Source organism: Dermacentor variabilis, chromosome 2, assembly GCF_050947875.1.
Source record: "Dermacentor variabilis isolate Ectoservices chromosome 2, ASM5094787v1, whole genome shotgun sequence".
In the NCBI taxonomy this organism is placed as follows: domain Eukaryota; kingdom Metazoa; phylum Arthropoda; class Arachnida; order Ixodida; family Ixodidae; genus Dermacentor; species Dermacentor variabilis.
The window spans coordinates 206886390-206914381 of record NC_134569.1 but is presented as its reverse complement, the minus strand read 5'-3'; the positions used below and the strand labels follow the sequence as shown (position 1 = coordinate 206914381).

Here is a 27992-nt window from a genome sequence, read left to right as displayed (position 1 = left end):
CCACACATACCACCACGTGCGCTACCCGGTTTTGTATTTCCCGCAAACACGGCATCAGGTGAAGTATAAGCGCTAACCAAAACAATGCAATGGTGGCACACAAATGTTTTTCTCAACAAAAACGGAAATTACTTTCGTTAAAATTTCCGCGGCGAAAATTGTTATTCTTCTCGATGATATCTGCTTTTCTGCTTATTTCTCCATGGTTCAACTTGCGTGTTACTAACGTCTAAACATAGGCCAAAATAGAGTTTTTGCTAAATTTAGGCTTTTATTTTAAAGCTTGTGAGCAGCACCAAGGCAAAAATAAAATTTTAGAAGACAATTCGTTTTTGGTTAAGTTTAATAAAAATAATCCAAGGTTTCCTCCGCTCACCATATTTCGTGAAAAATTTCGCAAGAATGCTGCCATTCCCGCATTTTCACCTCGATGCTAAGAAGTAAAAACTTGAAGTTTTTTGTGAGTGCTTTATCATGAACGAACATTGTTCAGACAGCGCAGAAAGGCAAATTTTGAAATACTGCGCGAAATGACCGATTTTTGGCGAATTTGTTTTTGTACCTGGTTTTCCATAATTTCGTGAAGTTCTAATAGCGCTCATGTTGCCAGAAATTTTTTTTCCGTTCAAAATATTTTGAGAAAGTACTGTGCAAATAATGCTTATATACGTGTAATTTTCTTTGTAATTGCTTTACACAAACAATTATTTTCGAGCGCCACGTTTGGGACACTTGACGGGAAATGACCTTTTATATAGGTTAGCATAAGGATTGTGAAAGCGAAAAGACGGGGATGTGTGTGAATTGTGACAAGGCAGTCCTAAAATATGGGTGATCATTTTTAATCTAACGGAATTTTTGCAAATGACCTGTTGCAGTTGATGTAATTCTAGTCCTTGGGCTGGATTATTCAGGGACACGGCCATTACTTGCATGAAAAATAGAAACAAATGCTCAACTGGCAACAAAAAATTGCTCATTATATTTAATTTACTTTGCGGTACCTATTGCAATTTACGAAACATAGTCGGTCAGCTTGCAAGACGCATCCACTTGAAATGAATCTACACATTGATACGAACTTGGAAATATGCGCTATCAAACGTGCCCTAAAATGTGCTGTAGTTGCACACATATTTTTTTTTAGGAAACGCTCATTCAAGCATTGCAGGACAAAAGTAACTGGAAAGCCCATGCATTTAGTCCCGTACTTTAGGAAATAATATATCGGAACTTGGTGTGATTCTGCGAATTCATTTCAAGTAAATACGTTTTGCAAGCTCTTCAGCTACAATTTGTAAATTGCAACATTTGCCGTAATGTAATTAATTAAGAAGCTGATTGGCGTGTTTGTGTTATTTAGCTATATGTTTCGATTTCTCGTGCTAGTTATGTCGGCTTTTACGAACAATTTAGCTGAAGGACAAGAATTGTGTTATCCAGGCTGTTTCTAAAATTCTCTCCCTCTCTCTCTCTCTCTCTCTCTCTCTATATATATATATATATATATATATATATATATATATATATATGTATTTATATATATATATATATATAGATCTATATTGTAACCAACAGTTACAACAGCCGTTTCTACGAAAACTGATTTATGCTTGGCGAACCTGTGCCCGTCAAGAAAAACCGACTGAGCACTCAACAACAAAAAAACGTCCCTCGAGCTTCGCTTCTACGAACGTCGTTCTCCTCTTTGTCACCTCCTGTCACGTGCCAATCGTCCGATTCTCGCGCACGAGTCACCGGCCTGTCAGCCCCGGCCGAGCGTTGCCTTGCGGTGCTTTGCTTGGCGCTCGTGGTGTGGCGGCTACGCAGTTGGGATATGTCGGTCGTCTTTTTCTTCTCGCAATGCTGGCGGCATTAGCCCCTCCGAAGAAGCATCGTCCCGATGCATAGGAAAGGCCTAGAGGGGCCAACTGCTTTAGAAGGACAGTGGTCAGAGGATGGCCGGTGCTAGGCTTGATCGTATGTGCAATTTCTGTTAATCAATGCCTTTCATAGTATGGCTTCATTCGTACGACGTGTATAACCTCTGGGCGAGTCCTGCGTCGTGTGGAGCAGACTTGGCATTCAGGAGTTACATCGTAGTTTAAGGGACTTAACCGGCGAAGTACTTTGTTGAGGCCAAAGTAACGGCGCAATAACTTATCCGAAAGACCGGGCGTGCGTATAGGCGTCCATACCCACACTTTGTATCCGGGGTTGTACTGTACCTCTCTTCGTCCTAGGTTGTACCGGTTTGCGTCGACGTATTGCTGTTGTATGATACGGTACCATGCCAACTGCCGCGCTTCTTCGGCCCTTTCTATGTACTCGCTAACGTCAGGGTCGTCTTCGGTGCTGTTGTCTACAGACAACATCGCGTCTAGTGTCATTGTTACTGTCCGACCGTAAACAAGTTCAAATGGCGTGAAATGGGTCGTTTCTTGTACTGCAGTATTATACGCAAAGGTGGCATATGGTAGAATACTGTCCCATGTCCGATGCTCGACGTCCACATACATTGAGATCATGTCAGCGAGCGTTCTATTGAGCCGTTCAGTAAGGCCGTTTGTTTGTGGATGGTACGCTGTGGTTTTTTTGTGAGCAGTACGTGTTAGCTTCATAACAGACTGCATCAAATGGGCCACAAAAGCTGTTCCTTTGTCTGTTATGAGTCCCTTAGGTGCGCCATGTCGTAATACTATGTGTGTGACAAAAAACTGAGCCACTTCAATGCCGGTTCCTTTTATAAGAGAAGAGGTCTCAGCAAACCGGGTCAGATAATCGGTTGCTACCACAATCCACCGCTTTTCTAAGGTTGAAACGGGAAATGGTCCAAGTAAATCCACTCCTATTTGTTCAAATTGCGCTGTTGGTGGCTGCATCGGTAGCAGAAAACCTGCTGGTTTGAGTGGCCGTGTTTTGAGTCTTTGACAATCTCGGCACTATTTGACATAGTGCTGCACTGAATTCATCAACTTCGGCCAGTAATATTTCTGGCGGATTCTCGCCAGAGTCCTACTAATGCCTAAGTGGCCAGCTGTAGGGTCATCATGGCAAGCTTCTAAGATTTCAGCTCGCAGCGATGATGGTACGAGAAGTAGAAACGTCTCACCACTGTGCTCGAAGTTTCGTTTGTAGAGGACGTTGTTCCGGAGGACATACGAACACAATCCGCGAACGAAAACTCGAGGCACTTTCACTTGTCGACCCTCCAGGTACTCGATGAGCAGGAGTAATTCCGGATCAGTACGCTGATAATGAGCCATTTCCGTCATATTCACAGCCCCAAGAAATGGGAAATCTTGCTCGTATTCAGGTGACGTAGCCTCGATTGGTGCGCGTGATAAGCAATCAGCATCATTGTGCTTAATACCGGACTTGTAAACGACCGTGATGTCATACTCCTGTACACGCAAACTCCATCTAGCGAGCCTTCCAGAAGGGTCCTTGAGGTTCGCCAGCCAGCACAATGAGTGATGATCGCTGACGGCTCGAAACGGTCTGCCATCTAAGTATGGCCGAAACTTACTGATGGCCGATATAACCGCCAGGCATCCCTTTTCTGTAGCTGAGTAATTTGTCTCGGCTTTCGATAAGGTACAGCTTGCATACGCAATGACTTTTTCTTCTCCATTCTGCCACTGAATAAGTATGGCACCGAGACCAATGTTACTCGCGTCGGTATGGATGTCTTTCGGCATTTTCATCAAAATGGGCAAGTATAGGAGGACTCTGTAAACGCCGTCGTAGTTCAGAGAAGGCGTCTTCTTGTTCTTTTTCTTACACAAAAGGGACATCTTATTTTGTCAGTCACGTGAGTGGTTCGGCAATTTTAGAAAAATTTTCTGCGAAACGCCTGTAGTAGGCACACAGTCCCAGGAAACGTCTAATAGCTTTTTTGTCTCTTGGCTTCGGAAACATTTCTACTGCAGTGATCTTCTCAGGATCGGGGCGGACGCCTTCAGCACTGACAATGTGTCCGAGAAAGCGGAGCTCGCGAAAGTCGAAGTGGCAGTTTTCAGATTTTGTGGTCAATCCCGCCATGCGAATAGCATCCAGAACTTCTCTCAGTCGCTGCACGTGCTGCTGGAATGTAGTGGAGAAGACCACCACATCATCAAGGTAGACGAGGCACGACTGCCATTTCAGTCCGGAGAGAACAGTGTCCATCATTCGTTAGAATGTGGCTGGCGCAGAACACAGACCAAATGGAAGCACCGTAAACTCGTGTAAACCATCCGGTGCCACAAATGCCCTTCTTTCGCGATCTCGCTCGTCCACTTCTATCTGCCAGTATCCGCTTTTGAGATTCAGAGAAGATAAGAAGTAAGCATTGCGTAGTTTGTCCTAGGTGTCGTCGATGCGGGGGAGTGGATAAACATCCCGCTTCGTGACGAGGTTGAGTTTCCTGTAGTCAACACAACATCGTAGGGTGTTAGCCTTCTTTTTGACTAGGACAACCGGAGATGCCCACGGACTATTGGATGGCTGTATTACATCGTCCTTGAGCATTTCCTGTACTTGACTTCTTATCGCTTCTTTTTCCTTTGGAGCTGCTCGGTACGGGTGTTGGCGAACTGGTCTTGCAGGTTCTTCGACCACAATGCGGTGTTTTGCGGCTGGAGTACGACGGACTTTCGATGAAGTCGAAAATCATTCTGCAAGCTCTTTGACCAAGTTCACAATCTCATCTCTTTGTAGTGATGACAGCTCTCGGTCAATGTCGATAGAGGTAAGGACACTGTCTAAGGTGGCAGAAGCTGGTGATGCTGCATCGAGGGTTGACACATCCGCAAATTGTGCATAGTGATGAAAAGACGCTATGGCTGTTCCTTTCGCCACTTGTTGTGCCTCATTGCCAAAGTTAGTCAAAAGGGCGTCCGCATATCCGTTACGCAGGTAAACTAGGCCTCGTGCCACGCATATTTGCTTTTCCAGTAGGAGCTCGATATTTCCGTCTGCAAGTCCCTCATAGTACCGAAATATGTCGCTCCTTACAACGACAGTCATACTGCACTGTGCCGGCACCGTCACGTCTTCATCCAGAATACGGAGAGAGGAAATATGTGGCTGTTCTGTATCAGAAATGGTAACAGCATTTTCTGTGGAAAACAACACTCGTGATTCTCGCAAGTCGATAATTGCGCCATTCGTTCGCAAGAAGTCCATGCCCAGTATCAGATCACGGGAACACTCAGGGAGAACAATAAAGCTGCTGACGTATGTAAGGCCTCTAATTCCGATTATTGCTGTGCACATTCTTACGGGGTCGACTAAGTGTCCCCCCGCTGTACGTATTGGAGATCCGGTCCGATGGGTCAATAACTTTTTCAATTTTCTGGCGAGTACACTGCTAATAAATTAATAGTCCGCACCAGTGCCTATCAACGCAGTCACTTCGAAGTCGTCGATGATGACGCGCAACTCGGAAGTAACGGTGTCATCGCTGCACTTGTCCATCGTTTTGTCACTGCCGTCGTCTTGCCGGATTGGCGATGGAGGGCCTTCGGTGTTCCGGGCGTCAGCGGCCTTGCCTTCACAGGTCGCTGGCTCTAGTTTTAACGTCGCGGACTTTGGGAGCGACGCCTCGGTGAAATGGAAGCGGGATGCGGACTGGGCGACCTATAACGCATAGGCGCTGCTGATCGAGGTTCATGTTGCTGGGGGTTCCGAACAGTTTGGTGCGTAGATAAAAATGCCTCAATATCATAAGGGCGCTCACCGTTTCGAGGGAAGGCGCATTCACAGAGAAGACACGCAGTCCTACTCGGCGATACTGGCATTCCCGGTATAGGTGACCAGCCTCTCCACAGTGGTAGCAGAGGGGACGCCGGTCTGCAGTGCGCCATACATCGCTTTTACGTGGGCTTCCTTCTGGCATGGGCTGCACATTGCGAGGAAGTACCTGGGGTATTGTGGCCGTTCGTCCAAAGTCGGCGCATCCTAGGTCCTGACGTAAAGCTTGGGCGTACGATATCCGCGGCTGACGCTTTGGCTGTGCGTGGTGCCGTACCTGAGGCTCTGGCTCAGAAATTACTTGCCGGACTTCTTCGCGTATGACGTCAGCAAGTGAGGACACCGTAGGAGGGCTTTGGGGCAGCTGCAGTTTCCGCAGCTCTTCCCTTACGACGGACCTCACCATTCCGCGTATATATATATATATATATATATATATACAGCGAAGTATACAGTATTTACAGCGAAGTAGACGCGCGTGTCAATCGGTTTATTGCCGTTTCGGCCGGCGTCCGGCCTTCATCAGAATACATTGCATGGTGTCAGTACAGTTAATATCCATGTGCGTATCAACCAAACGAAGATATGCTTACATGAAAATCAAATAAAATAGGCGAACAAAATGCATCTGAATCGTTCAAACGACAGCGGATACGTGTATAAACCGGTGGCGATTGCAAACATATCATATGATATACAAAGCATAAAAACGCACCGAAATTAAGTGCAAAAACCAATCGCCACGTGACAACAAAACGTCACCCAATATGTGCTATGTTACCGAGCACACACAGGCACAGAAAAAGGGAATAGTGACGTACAAGTAAAAGAGACAAGTAACGGGCTACAAAGACAGGCAACTCAATGCTCCTACACATTCATTCAAACCACACGCGGCGCTATCAAACTTATAGATAAGGAAGGATTCGCGGGCTTCTCTATCATAATTTGAACGAAATCCGCGATCATAATTTGTCGAAAACCGCGATGCAAAGTATGCCCCTACATGGTCACATCGCAACAGATTACCTGTACGTCTTCAAACTTTTGGTTAAAAATCAAAGGTGATTTCGACTGCGACACAAAACCGTAATATACATGCTTGAATGTACGCTGTGCAAAAAATGGTATATCGGACAAACAGAAGGGCCTTTCAGATTCCGCTTTAACAATCATAAATCCCACGCTAACACGTTGCCCAACCTGCCCATCTCAAGACACGTGCACCTCCCAGACCACTCATTTGATAAACAGAAAGTCACGTTTCTTGAATCTGGATTTCGTTCAAATTATGATACAGAAGTCCGCGAATCCTTCCTTATCTAAATGTTTCATACCGTCGCGTGTGGTTTGAATGAATGTGTAGGAAAATTGAGTTCCCTATCTTTGTAGCCCGTCACTTGTCCCTTCTTCTACTTGTACGTCACTATTCCCTTTTTCTGTGTCTGTGTTTGCTTGGTAACACAGCACATATTGGGTGACGTTTTGTTGTCACGTGACGATTGGTTTTTGCAATTCATTTCGGTGCGTTTTGATGCTTTGTATTTTAGATGATATGTTTGCAATCGCCATCGGTTTATACACGTATCAGCTGTCCTTTGAACGATTCAGATGCATTTTGTTCGCCTATTTTATTCGTTTTTCATGTACACATATGTTCGTTTGGTTGATACGCACATGTATATTAACTGTGCTGACACCATGCAATGTGTTCTGATGAAGGCCAGACCCCGGCTGATACGTCAATAAACCGCTTCATACGCGCGTCTACTTCACTATATATATATATATATATATATATATATATATATATATATATATATATATATATATATATATATATATATATATATATATATATATATATATATTTGAAAGCTAGACGAGTTATAACCTCAATATGTAAACCATGTTACACAATTGATTTAACGCCGTTCACATCATAGGTCCCGGGCCTCAAATTTGTGCGGCGTAATGCTAACGCATTTCTCACCCATTTGTCGGTGAATCACCACTGAATCGCCACAAAATATTTTTATACGTTGTGTGCGCTGTGCTAGCGAGACGCTAACCACCGTGAAAGAAACCTGGTAGAGTGTGTAAAGAAACGTTCAGATTAATATGAGACACGGGCGAGGCTTTGGGTATCTAGCCTCCTATCCTCGTATCTTGTTTTTGCGATACTACTGTATGGTCTCTCGCGAGGACACTTAAGTCATTGGTTGGAGCAAAGTAGAGGATGCGTCTGACGCAGCAGGAAGCCAGCGATTTTAATTTTTTTTCTTTATTTTGAGATTATGGGCATACTTCTGCATGCACTAGTGTAATTCATGACGCGCGAATTCACTGCAGTTTTTTCTACAACTCGCGGTCATTCCGTTACCATATTCTATAAGTTTTCCAGAGAGCCTGAAGTATGAAGCTCGCCTTATACGTATTCCATTAAATGTTTTCTATGGCGTTTTTTGCCAGTGTTTAATCAGCGCAAAATTACTTTTGCTTTAGAACTCGCGAACAAAGCAACGGAACGAGGCACATTTCAATGCAATAAGCATTCTTTGCCTACTTCAGGCCTCTTGAGCTTATCTATCTATCTATCTATCTATCTATCTATCTATCTATCTATCTATCTATCTATCTATCTATCTATCTATCTATCTATCTATCTGTCTGTCTGTCTGTCTGTCTGTCTGTCTGTCTGTCTGTCTGTCTGTCTGTCTGTCTGTCTGTCTGTCTGTCTGTCTGTCTGTCTGTCTGTCTATCTATCTATCTATCTATCTATCTATCTATCTATCTATCTATCTATCTATCTATCTATCTATCTATTTGTATGTCTGTGTGTCTACAGATCTCATTGACTGTATATCTATCTATCTGCCTATCTATCTATCTACCTATCTTGGTACGTCGATCCAATGGCCTAAGTTATCCACCAGCATAGCCCAATAAGTATCTGCTCGTGGTCTTGATGCCGTCGTGGTCGTTTCATCGTCGTAATTCAAGCTTTGTGATCCGACCCTCGTCAAGCCATCGTCATCATGCAGTCGTCATGCATTCATTGTCAAACCGCTATTGAGATGTTGTGGTTTTTCCGTCGTCGTCATTCCTGCTGGGTAATATGACCAACGTTATGCCTTCGTAGTCCCGCCTTGTACGCTGACGCTGTAGTCCAAGTTCTCCAAGAAGCCCTTTACCAGTAAGCGACTCCTCTAGAGGCCACCAGTTCAAGTAAAACGAGAAAGCATGGAACCAAGATTTTAGAGATGTGTCAGCTTTTATTCTTGAGCTGCTTGGGCAGTACTTATATCCAATGCTACCATGCAACACGTCGTAGCTGCAACGTTCTTGAGGATAAACTCACGTGTCGTTTAGAATGGCTCCACGCGAGTGAGGCAGTCGAGACACGTACTGGCCCTCAGGAAAGAGCGTATACTGCGTGCAGCTCATCATGATGAACAATTTACCTGCGAAGTTCTGCACGCGTACTGCGAATACACAGCAAGACAAGCGATGTTCTTTTTTCTTGAGATTTGGCGTATGACATGGTAAGTGGGAAGCCGACGCAACATGTTCCTTTGTGAAGTGTGTAAAGCTTTAACTGCCTGCACTAAAAATTACTGCGGGTTCTGTATAATGCCACACCACCATGGCGACACCACCACCGCCATGCATTATAACGGGATGTGTGGTGACATTCCTCTTTTTGTGTGTGCTCACGCAACCATACCACTATTTCTGCGATGAATCGAGTAACCCGTTCCAGCTAATGCCAAAAGCCCTGCTGTTACATACTAGCACAATAAATGTCGCCGAAAGTGGCGCATCAATCAAGAGCGACTCGAATGTTTAGAGCTCTGGTGGCATACTGTTGCCAGAACGCCGGCTCGCCTCACTCAGCAAGAGTCACGCGATGACTCACTGGAAACATTGCCTTATTTTAAGTTGACGGTGCGCGCGACACCAGCACAACCCGTTCACCAATACACGCCGATTCGTGCAGTCCAGAGCACATCAAATTTTCGGAACGACGCTGAGCCTAGCTCGAGAGTTTATTCACGGAGCCATTCCCCATTACAAAACTGCACGCAGTTTCTCCCACAAACTGTTGAAGCATTTCCTTGACGAATCTCATCCCCCAGAATACGTTCGAAATTATTACACACTCCCCCAAGCTCATCGTCGCTGATTATGCAACGAATCGCGCATTCACTTCGCCGACCGCTACTGCGGTAAGGGCGGCGCAGCTTGGCTGCAGCTAGAAGCAAGGGTACGGGCGTGCGCGTGCCCAAATTTGAACAATGGCTCATAGGTTGGGCCAATGTGGTGCTGTCGTGGTCGTTCCATCTTCGCCACTCCAGCTTTGTCATCCGACTCTTGCCATGCCGCCGTCATAGCGCCATCATAGTTGTGTAGTCGTCCCACCCATTGTCGCCGTACACGGATTGTGGTGTCATTGTCCACGTACAATTGTCATGCCATCGTATTCGTTGTGTCGTCATCAGGTCGTCGTCATGTTTTCGTTGTTATACCGACGTCAAGATGCCGCCGTGGCCATTCCATCTTCGTCATTCTAACTTTGTCCTCGAACTGCCTTCACGTCTGGCCAACTCTCGTCTTGGCGTTCATCATCACAGAGTCATCGCCATATTATCGTCATTCTGCCGTTGTCATACTGCCTTCTCCGCTCCGCCAACATAAACGCTTTATCATTTTCAAGTAATTATGCTCTCATTAGTCAATTGTCATTGCGCCACCGTACTCGTGTCATTATCACCATTGTGTCATCGTCCAACAATCACTACCATGCGTCCGTTGCCATGCTTTCGTTTCCGTGCCACTGTGGTCGTACCATCTTCGTCACACCAGCTTCGCTTCCGAATGTCGACATGCCGTCGATGTCAAGCCGCTGTCGCCAGACACTTTTCGCCATCGCATTGCCCGCATAACGCTGCTGTGCCATTGTCAACATTATAATTTTGGTATTCCACTATCGTCATGCCGTAATCGTCTCGCAATCGTCGTCACACAAACATCGTCATATAATTTCCGTCACGCTGTAGTCGTCGCGCTATCGTTTTTACAGTGACCGCTGATGTGACTTTTTCTTTTAATTCTATCTAATGAACCTGTCGCCACTGAATTGTGATCATGCTATCGCTGTCGTAGATTGATTGTCAGTCCATTGTCCTTCTGTCTTCGTCGTCAAGTTGCCGTCGTTATATGATCGTAATAATCTAAAATCATGATCTCATTGTTGAACTGCTTTCGTCGTCATAGGGCCTTCTGTCGTTACATTGATGTAATTTCATCGGCGTAACATTATCCGCGTCACACCGGCGTCGTCCTGCCACCCTGCTAATGGGTGACCTGGGCAAGCGAGTGCCATTACAAAGTAAGATCATACCGGAAGGTGCCGTATATAGCCACAGCAATGGAAGTCCCAGCATGACCACTACATATGCTCATTAAATGCGACTTCAGGAAGTTCTCAGAAGCCGTGCCCCCCTCGTCCTTGTTGCGCTTTTTTTGCTTCAGTTTCAACTAGTTTGTTTACATTGGGCATGGATTTGATTGCGCAGGAATTCACTGAGAAATGCAGCGACCTACGCGCCCAGTGAACCAGGTATGAAGCCTTGTCTGCCTTTTCCCTCGCAATGTGTCCAAGCACTACTGCGGTAGGCAGACGAGAACAGCGGCACGAGGGCTATGACCGCCAGCGTGTTTTGAGGCACATGAGTGCAACATAGGAGCGCGTGCAAGATTCTGTCAACACACACCATGTAAATGTCCTCATCAAGCTGGCAACGCTAGTCCATGAATATTAATGCGCTGGCAGCTCGCTTTCAGCGACCAATGTGGAAGCCAGCGAAGGTGAGGGCAAGAGACCTTGCATTGATGAAACACCCAATCAGCAGAACGACAGCATTTAAAACTATGACCTAAGCGCTTATGAAGCCATTCAATGTGGTGAAGGACCTTTCAAATTCGGAACCTACAAAAAATTAATTAAAGGAATCCCGGTGGTGTACCCACCATCAGAAGCAGCAGACATATTTTGGCAATTGAATCCAAATCACGCTGCATCAGAAATTGTCCTGGCGGCAAAGGGAAAAGTTCAGACCTTCCGAGTAAACAGAGGCGGGAGCATTTCAGTGACTGTTACGTCAGTGGCATCTCCGAAAAATCTGATTCACTGTACGAAGTAGCAGGACTAAGGGTTAGGCCTTACATACCTGATTCGTATACTAAAAATTTCAGAAAGATTCGTCAAAGGTGATTTCAGTACCCTGAAGGCCCACTGTGCGACATTTTGAAAGATTTTGGAGTAATATCGGTCCGCCAACCAGCAAGTTACAGCAAGTTGAATCCCGCTCTGGGATTCACTTCAGAGATGACAAACCAATGCCTCAGAGAATCCACTTGGGCTTCGCCAGCCACCCGGTGGAAGAATACCTTGGTCCTGCCTTGAGGTGTTATACCTGTCAGACATTGGCACACTTGGCAAAAAACTGCCGTGGATCACGTCGATGTAAAATTTGCTCCAAGAACCATGAGTATGCTGAATAAAAGTGTATATGAGAGCCTAATTGTTCAAATTGTGCGGGTAATCACACGGCTTCCTTGTCAGGATTTCCACAGAACAAGGCCGCATTCATGCTACGCATACATAAATTAATTCACGGGAAGCAACCATGGCACAAGGCGGCTCTTCAGAATTTTGATGCAATAAGGCCAGCGAAAAATCGCCATTATACAGCAACTGAACAAAAATCAAAAGAAGCATCGTATTCGACGGCATTAAAGCAGCAAGCTGTATAAGTGTCCCTGCTAGAGTGGAGTCATCATTCTGCTACGGCCACTGAAGGCCGCCCATCACAAGAATATCAGCGACCTAACCTAGGAGCACCTCAGCGATCTTCTTAGTACATTCCTTAGCGATCGCCGCAGACGGTGACTCGAACATCGCCTTTCATGGATAACACTACTCCGGTCAGTGTTTGACAGATAAAAATACCCATGCTGCCTGCTGCAGTTGTAGGAACTGTCACAGTTCTACCTCAGGCGAACACGCTTCCAGAGCTAAAGGCACCATTGGTTATGGAGCCATTAATAAGTCACCTGTCCGCATCGGTGCTACCGTATGACAATGCTGAATTGTCGTTACGAAAATGTCGAAATATTTCAGTGGAACGCTAATAGCCTTTCCTTCAGATTTGGAGATTTTCACAAGTTATATTTCACAATACGGCTTCACTGTGCTCTGCGTTCAAGACGCTGGAGTACGTGATGGCTTTTTTCTTGCTAATTACACAATATATAAATCACCTCGTGCAGCTGGAAACAGTAGAACAATGCTCTGCGTTTGAAAACATTTGCCCTCTCACCTCATTCAAAGAAGCAGTTCAGATTTTCCTGAATATGTAACCTACAAGGTATATCTCCCTAAGATGTGTGTAACAGTCGTAAGAATATACCTGGAAGCGTCGAGATGCATTACAATTGACAATTGGGCAAACATTTTTAGCATCACACGATCAAGCATTGCCATATGTGGGAACTTTATTACATGACGGAACATGGGGGAGTAAACACTGTGAATCCCGTGGGAATTTCGTTCAGTGCGCCGCGGAAAGATGCGATCTGTCCGTATGGCATGGTGGATATGTGACTTTCATGCGCGGGTATGGCTACACCAGTTGCACATACGTAACACTTTGCTATAATGATCTTGTTACCGATGCTGGGTGGATAACAGACACAGAAGCACCTGGAAGTGATCACTTTCAGATTCTTATATCGCATCCGCGATTAAAAATACTGCGAAACGAAAATGGGTGGATGTAAAAAACTAGCAGCTCTTTCGACAACCCTTAGCCAGTCGAGTTGATTGTGAAGCTGACGTAGTGAAACATATCACTGATACAAAAAATGAGAGTATGTACGAAACAAGTGCCCATTCCTGACGAGTACACATCAATGGCTGGAGAATATGAACATTTGAGAACCGGAAATAGTAAAGCCAAGAGAGATCATCACCCAAGTGGAAATATAGAAGCGTATAGAAATTTGCCGCAAATCCACTCAGCCATGGGGAGAGGACTACAAAAATTAGCGGAAGAAAACTGGCGTGAATGATGGGATACGTTCACTCCCCTGACACGAATTCAACGAGTATGAATCATCTTCGTGCAATAAAGGGCCCTGTCGTTCAAACAAAACCATTTCGTGCTCTCGCAATAGCCAAGGATAGTTCAAAATGAGTAATTGCTTTTTAGTACTAGCCTTGTGCAATGCTTTCCCTTTCCCTTTTTGATCTGCATATTTTGAATTTCTTATATTATCCTTGTTCGTCCCCCTTCTCAATAGCCTCTGGGCCCTGTAAAGTATTGTAAATAAGTAAATAAATAAATAAATTCTGTAAAGTCATAGCTAGAACAAGCGTATCTCTTACTATAGCGCTGAGTTGTAATGTTCAATTGAAATGCCAAAGCCATAAGTTCTTGCGTGTTTTCGGTCAAGCAAGTACAGTTAAACTACAAATTATATGTGATTCAGCTGAAATGTAAGCTTACGTCTTATAGTAAGAATACTGCTGCTGGTCCAGACTATAACATACGGTTTGTTGCAAGACACAGGATCTAATGGTCGATTGGCACTTTCGTAATTACACAATGACTTGTGGAAAAAGGAGTCTGTCCCTGACTCTTGGAATAACACACGTGTGATACCTATAATGAAGCCTGGCAAAACAACTTTTTTTATTAAGACTTTTCGTCCTGTGAGGCTGACGAGCTGCTTATGCAAGGGCATTGAGAAAATGATTGACAGTAGGCTGCAATGATGGTGTGAGCAAACAGAAGCACTTCCTGATTACATGACGAGATTTCGAAAATAGCGATGCGCCATGGATGCAATTTCGGATATCGTTACTTATGCTGAACACAATCGAGCTAGGTGAGATGTCCGAATAGTAGATTTTTAGACATTAAAGGAGCCTTCGACACAGTCAGCCATGCTCATATACGAGGTCTGTTAGAAAAGTATCCGACCTTTGTCTGAAGCAAGAAAACTGGCATAATTGCATCGTTCCAAACCTAATCACCCTCAAAATAGTCTCCCCGCGACTCGGCACACTTCTCGCAGCGGGGCTGCCATTGTTGGAAGCATTCCGAGAAGGCCTCGTTCAGAATGGAGTTTAGCTCAGCAGTCTTTGCAGCCACAATGTCTTGTCTGGAATCGCGCTCCTATCAATGGCCAATTGATGTTGGGAAACAGCCAGAAGTCGCAGAGGGCCATATTAGGAGAGTAAGGAGCCTGTTGAACTACAGGAGTCAAGTGCGAGAAATGTTCAGTAGCATTGTCGGGATGCATGCTCCAATTTCCTGTAGACCACAACTCCGGTATCTTGCGCCGCACACCATCACGTAGGTGCCGGAGGACATCCCTGTAGTACTCTTTGGTGGATGTTTGAGCCTGTGGTGCGTACTCGGGGTGTACCATATCGCGGCAGTCAAAGAAAGCAGTCAGCATCACTTTGATGTTGCTTCACACGTGGCGGGCCTCCTTTGGTCTTGGTGAGGTGGAATTCTTCCACTGTGACGACTGCAATTTGGCTTCGGGGTCGTCCCCGTGCACTCAAGACTCGTTACCAGTGATTATGGTGTTCATGAATTCGGGGTCACTGTTTGTGGGATCGAGCATGTCCTGGGAAACTTTAATACGAAGTTCCTTTTGCTCCACCGTGAGGAGCTATGGCGCGGATTTCGCCGCAACTCTCTTCATGGCCAAATCTTCGGTCACAATGGAATCTGCAGAGAGAGTGCTGCTGCGGCCATCTTCCGAAATTTCTCGGAGAGTCACACGATGGTCTCGCATCACCACAGCGTTCACTTCGGCAATGACCTTGTCCTTTCGGCATGTTGATGGCCAACCGGAGCATGGCTCGCTCTCCACCGATGTGCGGCCCTCTTTAAACCGGTTGTACCACTCGCTAATCTGTGTGCTGCTCATAACATCCTCACCGAAAGCTCTCTGAATCTTCCGACTGGTTTCCACTTGGCTGTCGCCAAGTATCTGGCAAAATTTGATGCAGTAGCGCTGCTCCAGTCGCTCCGCCATTTTCCTTGCAATAAAAAACCGACTACAGCACTGCGCACTACCTCACTGAAACGCTGCGTCCTAGCGACTGAGCCTATCGGCATGTGTGAAAAAACTTGCGCATGTGCACGAAGGTTCAGGGTCGGCTGATGCAAGCGCGCGTGTTTCACATTGATCAGGTGTTTCCCCCCAAAATAAGGTTGGATACTTCTCTTACAGACTGCGTATTGTGTGGCCTGCAGAACTGGGAGTCTCTAGAAGGACACTAGGGTGGATATCCAACTTCTTGAATGGCAGAGCAATATTTATTCAGGCAAGCGAAGGAAAAAGCTCCTATAATATTATTCAGAGTCCCACAAGGCAGTCTCTTAAGTCCGCTTCTCTTTCATTCTGGGATGGCGGAATTAACACTGAGATTTCCACCTTCTAAGATTTGGCGCACAATCCCACCGCTGGCAACCAGTTGTAAGGTTTAAACGTAGTTGAAGCGAGGGACTTTTCATCGCTGGGTACCAGTTGTACGGGTTTCAGTCGGGCATGAAATGAGTGGTAGCTGGGCCATGCCGTCGTCCAACTCACCCACTCTTGGGACCTGGTTGTAGGGAGGAACTTGCTCTCATCGAGAACTAGGAGTACGGGATTTAATTACAATATTTACATTACTGCAGGAGATAGATTTCAACAGTCTAGCATGACTCCCAAATGGAGCACCAAAGACGAAGCACACAGCGCCTTGTACACGAGCACAATACCTCGCAGCCGACAAACTGCCGCTTAAAAATCCTCTGTCCTCCCTAGATCCATAGGTGAGGGAAAACGGCTGTCTAACCTTCGTCCAATCGGACCGTCAACATTCATTGAAGGCGTAGTCAACCTGCCTTTGAGGAGGAGCGCTCACACACTCACATACACACTTTGAGGTCCCAGAGCTGAGCGGGTCCTTGTAGACAGGTTGTCACGCTTGAGCCCCGCGGGCACCTTTTGATTCCTGAGCTGACTCCTCAGGTAGCCGCCGCGACTGTCAGCAGACTGTGACGAACTCTGGGACCCGCGAAAACGCACCTCAAAACACCCTTTTCCAGGAGCTCTCTTGCTCCAAATAGACCGTGAAGGCGACAGCAATTAACCAACAATACTCGGCCCGCCGAACGTGGCCAGCCCTGACGGCGTCGCCGACTTTCCGAAGTAGGCGCATGGTTGATTAACTTTGTTGTGGTCTCCAGTTCTCCGAAGGACGCGCATTGTTGGCTCCCCAAAACGGCTCGTTGCAGCTGGCCGGGATGGGTTCGAAGGTCGCTTCTCCGAAGGACGCCACCCCCGCGGCTCGATCAAAACAACTGCAGCGGGCTGGGTGAGGTTTGCAGGTCAGTACCCCTGCAGGCTGATCGTAACAACCTGCATTACACCACAGTGTAAATGCGGATGACATTTATATTTGGGCCTCTGATTCAACTGCCAGCCATGTTAAATCATCTTTGTAGAAAGGCCTAAGCATGTGGACAAATTCTTATAGGAAAAAAGAATGGAACTGTCTTACAGCAAGACCGCGGTGTTGCCTGTTAGCAGAGAATGTCTAAGGGATGTTCAGCCATGCCTTGATGGACTACCTTTAGACATAGTAGGGCGACACAAATTTCTGGGGTTTATATTAGACAGACAACTTTCCAGTAATTGTAAAATTAGGGCCATCGAAGAAAAAATAAATTCAATAATGAATGTTCGTCGCCGAGTAGCAGGCACGGCATGGTGAGGCTCGGCTTCATCCTTACTAAGAGTACATAATGCACTTATAAAGCTATAGCATATTATTCGCAGGTCCTCCATGCAATCTCCCGTTCATCTGAAGAGAGACTCCAACGAATATTAGCTAGGAACCTTTGAGTATGCTTACGCGTTCCTTGAGCAATCTCAAGTTCCTTAGTAATTGCAGAGGGCTATCATCGACCACTTGCTATTATGAGGCCGGTTGATGCCTGTTTACACTGATCTTGCATTTCAGTGCAGCACAAAAAGCCCCCACTAGAAAGTGCGCTTATTGAGAGAGAGTGCGAACACAAATTTGGTGATTTAGGCGCACAAAATTATACTACCACATCACAAATTTCGGTTCTCAGATATATCCTACCCTCGATGCGCCTCGTCGCTCAAGAAATTGAACTTTCAGTTGAAGGCATTATTCGCAGACGATATAGGAGTATGTTTATACTGCCAGCACAACAACTAGGGGTATACCAGGTATACTTTCAATACTCTGGCTAACATATACGCCTATACAGATGGTTCTTGCCAAAAAGATTCTTCTACAGCTGCCTTTGTTATTCCAGAAAGGAACCAAATACAGACGTTCAAACTATCTCAAATTACGTCATCAACAACAGCAGAGCTTCTGCAGTATTGTCTGAGTTACGATACCTCAATTAAACACAAAAAGACGAAAAATGGAACATCGTTTGTGACTCGCAAGCAGCTTTGTGTTTACTTCATGGTGACATCGCCAATGCGCAAAACTTGGCGTTAGCTTGCGAGACACTAAAGGAACTCATAAAGGCAAGTGAAAGAAAATGCCACAATAATGTTCCAATGGATACTTAGCCATTGTAATATCCCTAGAATTGTTGCAGCATACAACGCAGCTGGACAAACGCGTGTTAATAGCGCCACATCTGGTCTCCCTCTAACGCAAGGCAAATTGCGGCACATAAGACAGATCTCAGTCCATGGTTGGAAAGCGACATGGTTTGATCAGAACTCGAAATCTTCTGATTTATTTTGAATTAACCCATCGCTCCAATTTAAAATCCTCTCCACATTATATACAACCAGAGCCTTTGAAACGCTCATTCGCCGTCTGCGGCTCGGGTAACACGTACACAAAACACTTCTATATAATATTTCGAGTGCTGATAGTTCGGGCTGCACAGCATCTTCTGGTAGAATGTTAACCGCACGACGCACAGAGACAACGCTTAGCACTTGATTTGGTGGCATATCATGGCAAGCCTTTCAGCCCCAGGAAGATATAAGGTCCTTGGCTACCATACTCATTGCAAAGACGAGCGTTGCTGGCCCTTCAAAGATTTCTAGAAGCGAGCAATATTTTCATAAACTGTTGAGTAGAGTGTTTTGTGGGGCAAGCGCATTTTATGGGGTTTCCCCCTTTTTTTTGCCTGATTTTGGCCAATTGAATGCCTGGTTTTATGTACCTTCAGAAAAATCTAATCCGTGATTTCTTATGTGCTCTGATTTTAGTCTAGTTATGTGGCCGGACTTTGTGTTTACCTGAGTGCAAATATGACTGGATATTTGTTGCTGTGTCTCTGAGGTGACTTTCAGTTTTAGTGTGGCGCTAGTGCCCTTAAGTGTCTACAGTTTGTGTCACTAGGATTTCATTATTTTTTACAGCGACGCTGTTAAGAACGACTTTCTCGCTGTCGTGTCCGCGTGCAAAAGAAACCACAAAGATGGTCCAATGTGCGGCTGACCCGCGGCGTATGTAACGCGGGCGTTAAGCGCGCCCCACAGGTGTGCCAATACTCAAGATAGTGCAATGCCGTGCCGACCCGTGGCGGAGGTACAGTTCGCCATATACGCAGCTAGGCTGGTCATCCTTGTTCACAGAGAGGAAGGGCACTGAGCTTTTTACTATGATGTATTCGTTTCTCTTAAATCCTTATCTGAAAAGGAACACGTGGAAGTTCACAACCTGCCAGTTTTTGTGCAAGGTAACAGTTTGAGGGAGAGAGTGCCGGGTTTTAAAGTTGCCGAGACATGTTGTCAATAGTACGCTAACGTACAGTAAATTTGACAAACTCTAAAGCTTTTTAAGACTGGTGGCATGGAAATAACAGTGACTGCCTCACCCTGGGATGCTTACACAGTTCCGAAGTTGCAGGTCCCGTAATGGAAAGATCTCTGGTAAATTTTGCTGACAACGCCACCGATGAGTCTCTCAGGCTACCACATGGTAGGCCGGGTTGGACGTCTACATCGGGAAAAAGGACTGCATGTACATTGTTCATACAAAAAATGCACTTGGTGCGCATCGATATCGAAGCCTTGATGCCGTGACGAATGTTGCATGAAGGATACGCAGTGGTAAAATGCAAACAAGACAGAAGTTCAAATGAAGATGGATCCTTGAAGTGGCGACCAGTAGTCGAACAAGGAATGTCGCTTTAAGCCTACGCTTGGACACGGTGTCGTGTCTTCGCCAGGGCTCCTGCTTTGCATGGCAGCGCTTTTGACGGCTTTCATTAGAAGCAAGAATTGGTTACTTTGTGATGACATTACATATGTGTGGATGACGCTCAAATAAGCGCTTCATGCTTGCGTTTATTTCCGGGAGCGAGAAACATCTATTTCTCATTCATAAGCCTTCTGATTGCCAGCTATCTTTTATGCGTACCGTTGCGGCTGTCGGTTTTACATCTTTCTACGAAGGAATCAAAACACAGATCTTCGTTCTTTTACAGACGCGCCCGCAAACTCATCAAACTAGAGGCGATGGTGGCACCCATGCCCGCCGGCAGCGGCCCAGCCCACGCAACAGTTGTCCGCCACAGGGGAGTCACCTTGGTAGTCTGCTTCGCCATCAATTTCCTCAGCAGCGCGTTCTATCGCAACGCAGCATTATTCTACCCTTCCATCATGGATATGTTCTTTGCTACCAGGGAACAGGCGTCACTGCCGTTATTTGTCTACGGAGGTTTTTATCATGTGGGAGGTACGTGGCAAAGTTTCTGTGCACCCCATTTCAAGGCATCGAGCAGGAGCGCTTCTGCTACCGTAAGATAGGACAATTGCAAGGTGTGAAGAATTGCAAATTTATTACACTTGCAGTAGTCGCGTATTCGGATGAGTAAAGCAGCCCTTGTGAATTACAAATGGATCGCACAATTTTCACGTAGCGGCAATTGAAGCGAATGGCGAGCGGCGGCGTTCTTGTACCCGCATGGCTCGTCAGCGCAATAGCGAAGTGCACGTACACACACTATTTGCTTTGCAGAGCACAAAACTTTACTTACTGAACTCGGCGCTAACGCGCAGTGACATCAGCGTACTAAAACATGCTAAGAAGGAATGATCAACGCCACATCCGCTTTCCAATACAACTAGCGAAGTTGAAAAGCGGCCAAAAGCATTCCGCGACAGAACTTCCATGTTAAAGGCACTTGAGGAGCATTAGCCTGTACTTTTTGGAGTATCATACAAACTCTTTCAGCTTAACGGAAGATAAATCGTTATTAGAAACGCACATATCCATTGCAGCAATCGTCGTCGCAGATATATCTTCAGCAGCACAAATAACGTGGTCCAGAAGGCCTCAGAGCTACGCCTTAGAGGCAGCTTGAACAAAGTTATGTCCAATATGCTTAAAAGCTTTCAACTATGCTTCTGCAGGCCACCTATTACCACCCACTATTTATCCTTATCTTACTGCTTTCATTCCTAAGAGTTATTCTGCGGATGCCAATCGGCAGGTAGGCGGGCATGGACCAATATCATAATGTAACATGCACTATAATATGCCTGCGAAAATGCTAGCGAATTCACTATAAACTGTCATTCGTCATGTAGGTTGACAACATGAGACATGTGACATTCGTGGTCATAATAAACATGCAAACATACACAATTGACATTTTATTGTTGAGTGCGTGCTCCATATACGGTAGATGAATTTGACTACGGCACTTCATCAATCAAAGTCTCTTCTTATGCCGACAATATCGCGTTTATACCCTCAGATCAGAAAAGCGTCGACGTGCCTAATTCAATCACTTTGTTAAGCCACTGGGGTATCTGTTCACTATGTTAAGTCCGGATGATTCTAGTTTAGTCAGGGGGCAATGACTTCGTCAGTGCTTGCCAGTATTTACCGGGGTGCTGGTGTTGTGCCTTAACTTGGTGTGCCCCCCACCAGTTTCGCAACAGTATTTCACATTGGTCTGAGTAAGGTATAGACTTGCAGCTGAGTCCAGGGGTGGAATAGAATTGGCCTTTTTTGCAAGAAGAACAATCTGCAAGGCATTTTTAGCTGCGAAATCGATTCATGTGCCTCCAGTCCTTCAGCATGGGCAAAAAATGGCAACCATTCCACTCTTTGAAGATTGAATGGCAGCGAAAACTGACGACAGTGAAAGCTCTAAAACGAAAAGCAAAGTGCTTTGGCTGCCAACCCATCATCACAGAGTGGAATGCTTGTCATTTTTATTTAATTTAACGGGAACGTTCTTCGTCAGTGGTCGTTTCGCGCCGGCGCGGTTTACATTCTCGTTTCTGGCCCCTCTGGCGCTCCTGGTACGCATGTTGTTCTTCAGATGTACGCACTGCAGGTGCCCACCCCCATCAATAACGCAGCTGCCTTAAGCGCCGATACCTATTATGCTTATATACTATGATAACCCTGACGCCACGCTATTTTTCACGGCGAGCGTTCTAATCTGTTCCGCATGTTGACATTTGCGCCACCGTACTGCACCCCTATGTGATCACACAAAAAGCAAACAATGAAACCCATTGCGAATGGGTTCGTTAGAAATCACCAAGTCCCTTTCTGTTGCCAGGCGCTGAACAAAATGCTGAAGGTTAGTCATATACAGTTTTAGCTGTAAAAATATTCAACTATTCCACTGGATCTTAACCCACTTTGTCTTGCGCTGGGGGTCGGAACCTGCACGACGCGATAACTTGCTTATCGCGCTTGAAAAGAGTTGCGTGGGTATTATACATTTGTTTACATACCAGTGCGTTTCGCCTATTGCATACTTTCGCGACGTTACACATGCGTGTCTACGCGCGATAATCCAGCAGCGTGTCTCACTTGATTTCTTTTTTCTCCTTCTTTCCTAATTTCTTAAAAATTGTTCCCCCTATAGGTTCCAGAAGGAAAAACCTGTTGCCGTTTCATTTTAAACATTATTTTATTTACCTCAAATCCTAAGGCGTTGGATCAAGGTGCGTGCTTTCTCACGCTAGCTTATCAAACCAGATTTGATAATCATTAATTGTATGGCCTGCTGAATCGCTTTAAGCAAATGCGTGTTTCTCCGGAAGCAAATACTGTCTATTCCTTAAAATTCGTACCTCGATGCTTCCTGCAAAGGCCTGACAGAAGTTTAAGGCATTCTTTGTTCGCTGGGACAGAAATTGCAATTGCGTAAGAACCCAGATACCAGTCATCATTGTTTCACTGATTGTTGTGTAGCTTTATTATTACGAATAGCATTATTTGCGTATTTCAGCCGTTTTGAGCATATCTATCTATCTATCTATCTATCTATCTATCTGTCTATCTATCTATCTATCTATCTATCTATCTATCTATCTATCTATCTATCTATCTATCTATCTATCTAACTTCTTCGATGCAAGAGAAAAAATCTAGTGGTGACGTAGCGGCGGCAACTGTGGTTGCCACATCGCGGATGCAAGATTCGATTTCCCGCCACACGTTCTTTTTTCTCCTTTTTGTTGCTTCAAGTTTTCTCACGTGCCAAAACCTTTTAGCCACTTAGATCTATTGGAGAGTGAACGCAAGCAACATATCTTCACTACCGCTTGACAGTCAGCTCTATTCTACCATGGGGTCAGGCGTACAAGTACATAGATTGCACCGTTTCAATACTGCGTTTATTCCGCTGTTTCTTCAGGTTCGCCGTATAGGACACGTACGAACGGTGCAATAATTTTTAACATCATAAGCCTTTTCTTTTTGTCTGCACTTGAGGACGAAGGGGTCTACCTGCAATCTCCAATTAACTATGTCTTGAGTTAGCTGATTCCAACTTGCGCCTGCAAATTTCCTAATTCCATCACCCCGCCTAGTCCTCTGCCATCCTCGACTGCCCTCTCCTTCGCTTGGCACCCATTCTGTAACTCTAATGGTCCCCCGGTTGATTGCCATACGCATTACATGTCCTACCCAGCTCCATTCTTGCCTCTTAATGTCAGCTTGAACATAGGCTATCCCCGTTTGCCCTTTGATCTACACAACTCTCTTCCTGTATCTTAACGTTACGCCTAAAATTTTTTGTTCCTTCGCTCTTTCCGCGGCCGTTAACTTATTCTCGAGCTTCTTTGTTTAGCTCCAAGATTCGGCGCTATTACGCATTAAACGGCGTAATAAACTTACTCAAACGTGTTACTCGATGGTCCCATGCATGTTGCTTTCTAGCAGCAGTGAGGGTGCGCACTGGTTCCTGTCATCTTGCCTTATCAAATATATGTAAGTGTCAAAAAAAGTTTTCGCCATGTCAGGAAAACTGCTGAAGATAAACAAGAGAAACGAAAGAAAACAAATTACTGAAATGATTATAACGCAGGCAGCCAAGTGCAGCAATTAGAACATAAATTATATTTCATAAACGAAACAGCGTCAATGCTGTGGGGAGCACACGCGCCCATTTTCCCCCGTGTCGTCGCGGTCGCGTCGAGAGCCGGCATAGACACGGGAGAGGCGCACTACGCCCTCTGCCGCTTCTCGCTCGCTCTCGCGACGCACGCGCGCTTCCTCCCCGACCCGTGGGAAGGTATCTGACGGGCGAAGAGAAAATTACCCTCGCAAAGGTAAAAAAGGTACAAAACAGCGCCACCGCGGGAGACCCTTTCTCTCTCTCTGACGCCGGACCCCTAACCAGCCAAACTTTAGCCGGACTGGAGTACCAGCCGGAAGCCGTGAGCGACCTCGTTTGCCCGATCATCCCGGACAACCAGGTCAGCCTATTAGAATATTACAGAGGGGACTTCCCTCTGCCTGTGTTCTCAATTTCTGGCAGCAATAAACGTTGTTACAATTGACGCCGCTGGTTGCCTTATTCGTGCGAGCCGGAGCGACTGTGTCAGGCTAGATCCGAAGCTCGCCTTCAGCCCTAGCCGCACGCAGAGTGGAACCTCCACGATCTGGAAGTGCGTATAATCGGACACGGCCGAAAATGCTTTTCAACTGATGCAGAATTTTTTCTCTCAGTTCGACGCATTCTGGCCGCTAGAATCCCCAGATCGTGTTAGCGCTCTGTTGACAAAGATGAAGTGGAGATTAAAGCGCACGAAATGCCAGTTTAGGGAAGACAAGGACTCCTTCCGACAACCCTCATACATTATCCTACTTGAGTCGCATCCAAATCACCATAGCTAATGGGAAGCTTAACCACCCCACGCCAATACCAGTGTGGCGCTGCTGCTAGCCGTTTGCACCACGTTCTGTCCCCAGCACACTGGGGTTCGTTGAAGCTGTCATTGTTTTCCTATTCATCTTGAATAGGACGCTCGCTTCACGCACAGCTATCGCAGGCTTTAAGCGCCATCGTGTAAGAACATTCAGGCAAACCGGCATTTATGATTTTGCCGGGGATGTCATATAAATGTGGCATGGCATAAACATTGTTTGTCCAGATGGACTCGTCGCCTTTATTGCAATCACCTCCTCGAGAACAGGAGCCACATTGTCTACTTGCCTCTGAGGCCGGCGACAAGGTCACTCAATCATGACCCGACTCCCAGCGCTGATTGTGAACCACTAAAGGCTAAGACGTCAAATGACAAATGGAGATGCAAACTGCTTCCTCAGGTGGTTTAAAGCAGAAGTCGGCTCTACGAATCGCTGGGTTCCATGGTGCCTAAGAAGCTATATACTATCATACGTTCACTTTTGTTTATTGATTTGTTGGAAATAATCAAGTGCTAGAAATCCCCCCCCCCCCCGTGTGCGCCCTCTTATGTCACTGTTCCTTCTTGTGCTGTTCTAAATTGCAAAATTGAGAAACAGTTTTGAAGCGAGCCCTAATGAACGGTTCTATACTCTAAGGCGGACGAGGGGGCTTCGAAGAAAAGCCAGGTACGAAGTACGAGCGTCGTGTGTTGGCCTATAGGACGACAGTTAAATTTTCGAGTCGTATGGGATAGGAATAGCACAGAATATTCGATTCGCATTCAAAATTTTGAGCATTTCCCACACCAGTAGCCTATAGCGCTTCTGGTTACCCGAAGAATTGGGTCACATGAGAGCAAACCTCAGCGTATCTACGTAGCGGCTGTGAATCAAGCAAAAGGGTTGAATGGAGCAGAGCTTGGGGAAAAACGGTACCTATTTTTGTTGGGTATCGTGGTCGTAAAATATGAGGACTGCAATACAACTGGGCTGAGTACCGTAGCCGTCCTACTTACTGTTGGATAGATCAGGCGTCGTTCAAGCCTTTCACGAAACATTTATTATTCTACACCATAACACAAATATTCAAAGTTATATAACAGTAAAAACAATTACTACGATAAAACATTCAGCCGCCAGAAAAAGATAGCAGTACTCGGCCACATTGCAACAACGTGTTGTTCCGTTGTCCTTGCAAAAGCGTAGAAGTATGACTTTATTTGTGTAAGACTCGTCAGAGTATTAGAGTGCTTTAGCAATGAACTCATCCCTTTGCGACAAATGAAAACGTCAGCAGATGAAGAACACACGTCACGGCAGTACATGCTGTTGCTGTCAAAATACTGTCTCCTTCCATGACAAACGCAAAGTAATCAGAGCCTGCAGTCTTGAAAATATATTAATCCCAAACAAACACCAGAGAAAGAATGTGCCCGATAGCAGCCAGTAGGAACGCGAACAAAAACGGTTATTCCGAGAACACAGGCATGCCAGGCATGTCACCTGGACACATTTGTCTCTGTGTACAGAGCCTTTTCCTGATATTATTTATTCCAGTTAGATACGCTTACACTGCGGAGAAGAAGTGTGTCATTTAGGTGAGCTCACGTCATCATGATTTATGAATTCGTGAATTCCAAACACGGGATTTTTATTTCATTACACAAATGTTGACGTAATTATACGAAAGCGCCTCTCTTTGCAGTTTCTAAAATCAAGCGCCTTGTAAAATGCAATTGCGGTAATTACTAAGCACAGGGAATTGTTGAATTACGGGTCAAGTATTTTAAGTTATACGTCCTGGGGGATAAAACCTGGCACAGGAGTGACATATTGGTGGGCGTATGCAGTACCCTACGATTAATGCAAATGTACTTTACGTTACGTTGGCCCGAATTATTGTCAAATATATCTGTAATAAAGAAAACCATCAGCAGCAGATAATCTGGCAGAAGACCATCCATAAGCACGTTGCTCAGGTTATCCTACCAGTCCACCATCAACCTTTGGTTACCGCACTGCTGACGCATGCGGAAGTCGCGTCGCGCTTAGACTGACGACGCTCCCCTACTCGACTCCGCAGCTGCCCTACTTGACAGCACAACTGCCCTACTAGATTCCACCTCGTCGGGCCCTACTAAGCGTGCCTTAAATGTCCCCTCTTTGTACCTCCGGCCTCGACATCGCTGGCGCACGCGGGACAACCACGGACTGCGTGCACTGCCAGGCTCATTATTCAGCGCATTCCCAATACCATTGAATTTTTTCTGCTGCCTTCCTGCTCTCAAGGCCTAATCCTAGGGTGGAACTTCTTGTCGCGTCATGGTGCTGTTATTGGCTGCGTCCGTGCCGAAGTCGCATTGTGTGGCTTCTTCAACACTGTGCCGGGTATTATTATCGCTGCACAAAAGATTGTTGTCACTGCCGATACGAACAGCCCCCCGGAAAGTGCAGTTCTTGTCGCTTTGTCTGGCCCTCCTGTGCCCGGAGCTCCGGTCTTGTTCACGCCGTCATAACTGTTGATTCGGTGCAGTCTTTTACCTCTTCCATTTGCCGTACTCGACGTAACCTCTGTTGTCACAATGACCCTAGCCTACAATCCGTTTCCCTACCCGCTCACTGTCCTTCGTGGCGAGTCCCTCGGTTTTGTCGAAGTCATTGACCATCCTCAGTCAGAAGTTCCTGGTTCTTCTACTTCGCCTCACTCGCTCTCATTACGTCACCTTCCGACTGCCCACTAGTTGCCGTCGAAGTCTATTTCTTGCTTAGATGCCAACCTTTCCACAGACCGCACGGGCAGCTTCTAGCTCTACTTGTCCAGTTCCGCACTTCTTTCGATTTTAGCACAAACACCTTGGACTGTACTACAGTATATACATACAGTATACTATATACGACATACGATACTATACAGTATCGACACTGGATCAAAACTTCCGCTATGTCAACGCCCGCATCAAGTCTCAGCAAGAACGGCTGCTTATGAACCAGCAGGTGGAGGAAGTGCTTA

General features: G+C 45.8%; 1 protein-coding gene across 1 annotated transcript in view; it reads left to right on the top strand.

Annotated features, from left to right (window-relative positions):
* Nucleotides 1–20309: 20309 nt before the first annotated feature.
* LOC142571158 (uncharacterized) overlaps nt 20310–27992 on the top strand; it is an 86381-nt gene continuing 78698 nt past the window's right edge. The window contains exon 1 of the mRNA XM_075679436.1: nt 20310–20557. Coding sequence (XP_075535551.1) covers nt 20338–20557 — 220 coding nt within the window. The 5' untranslated portion in view covers nt 20310–20337. The remainder of the gene's footprint in view (nt 20558–27992) is intronic.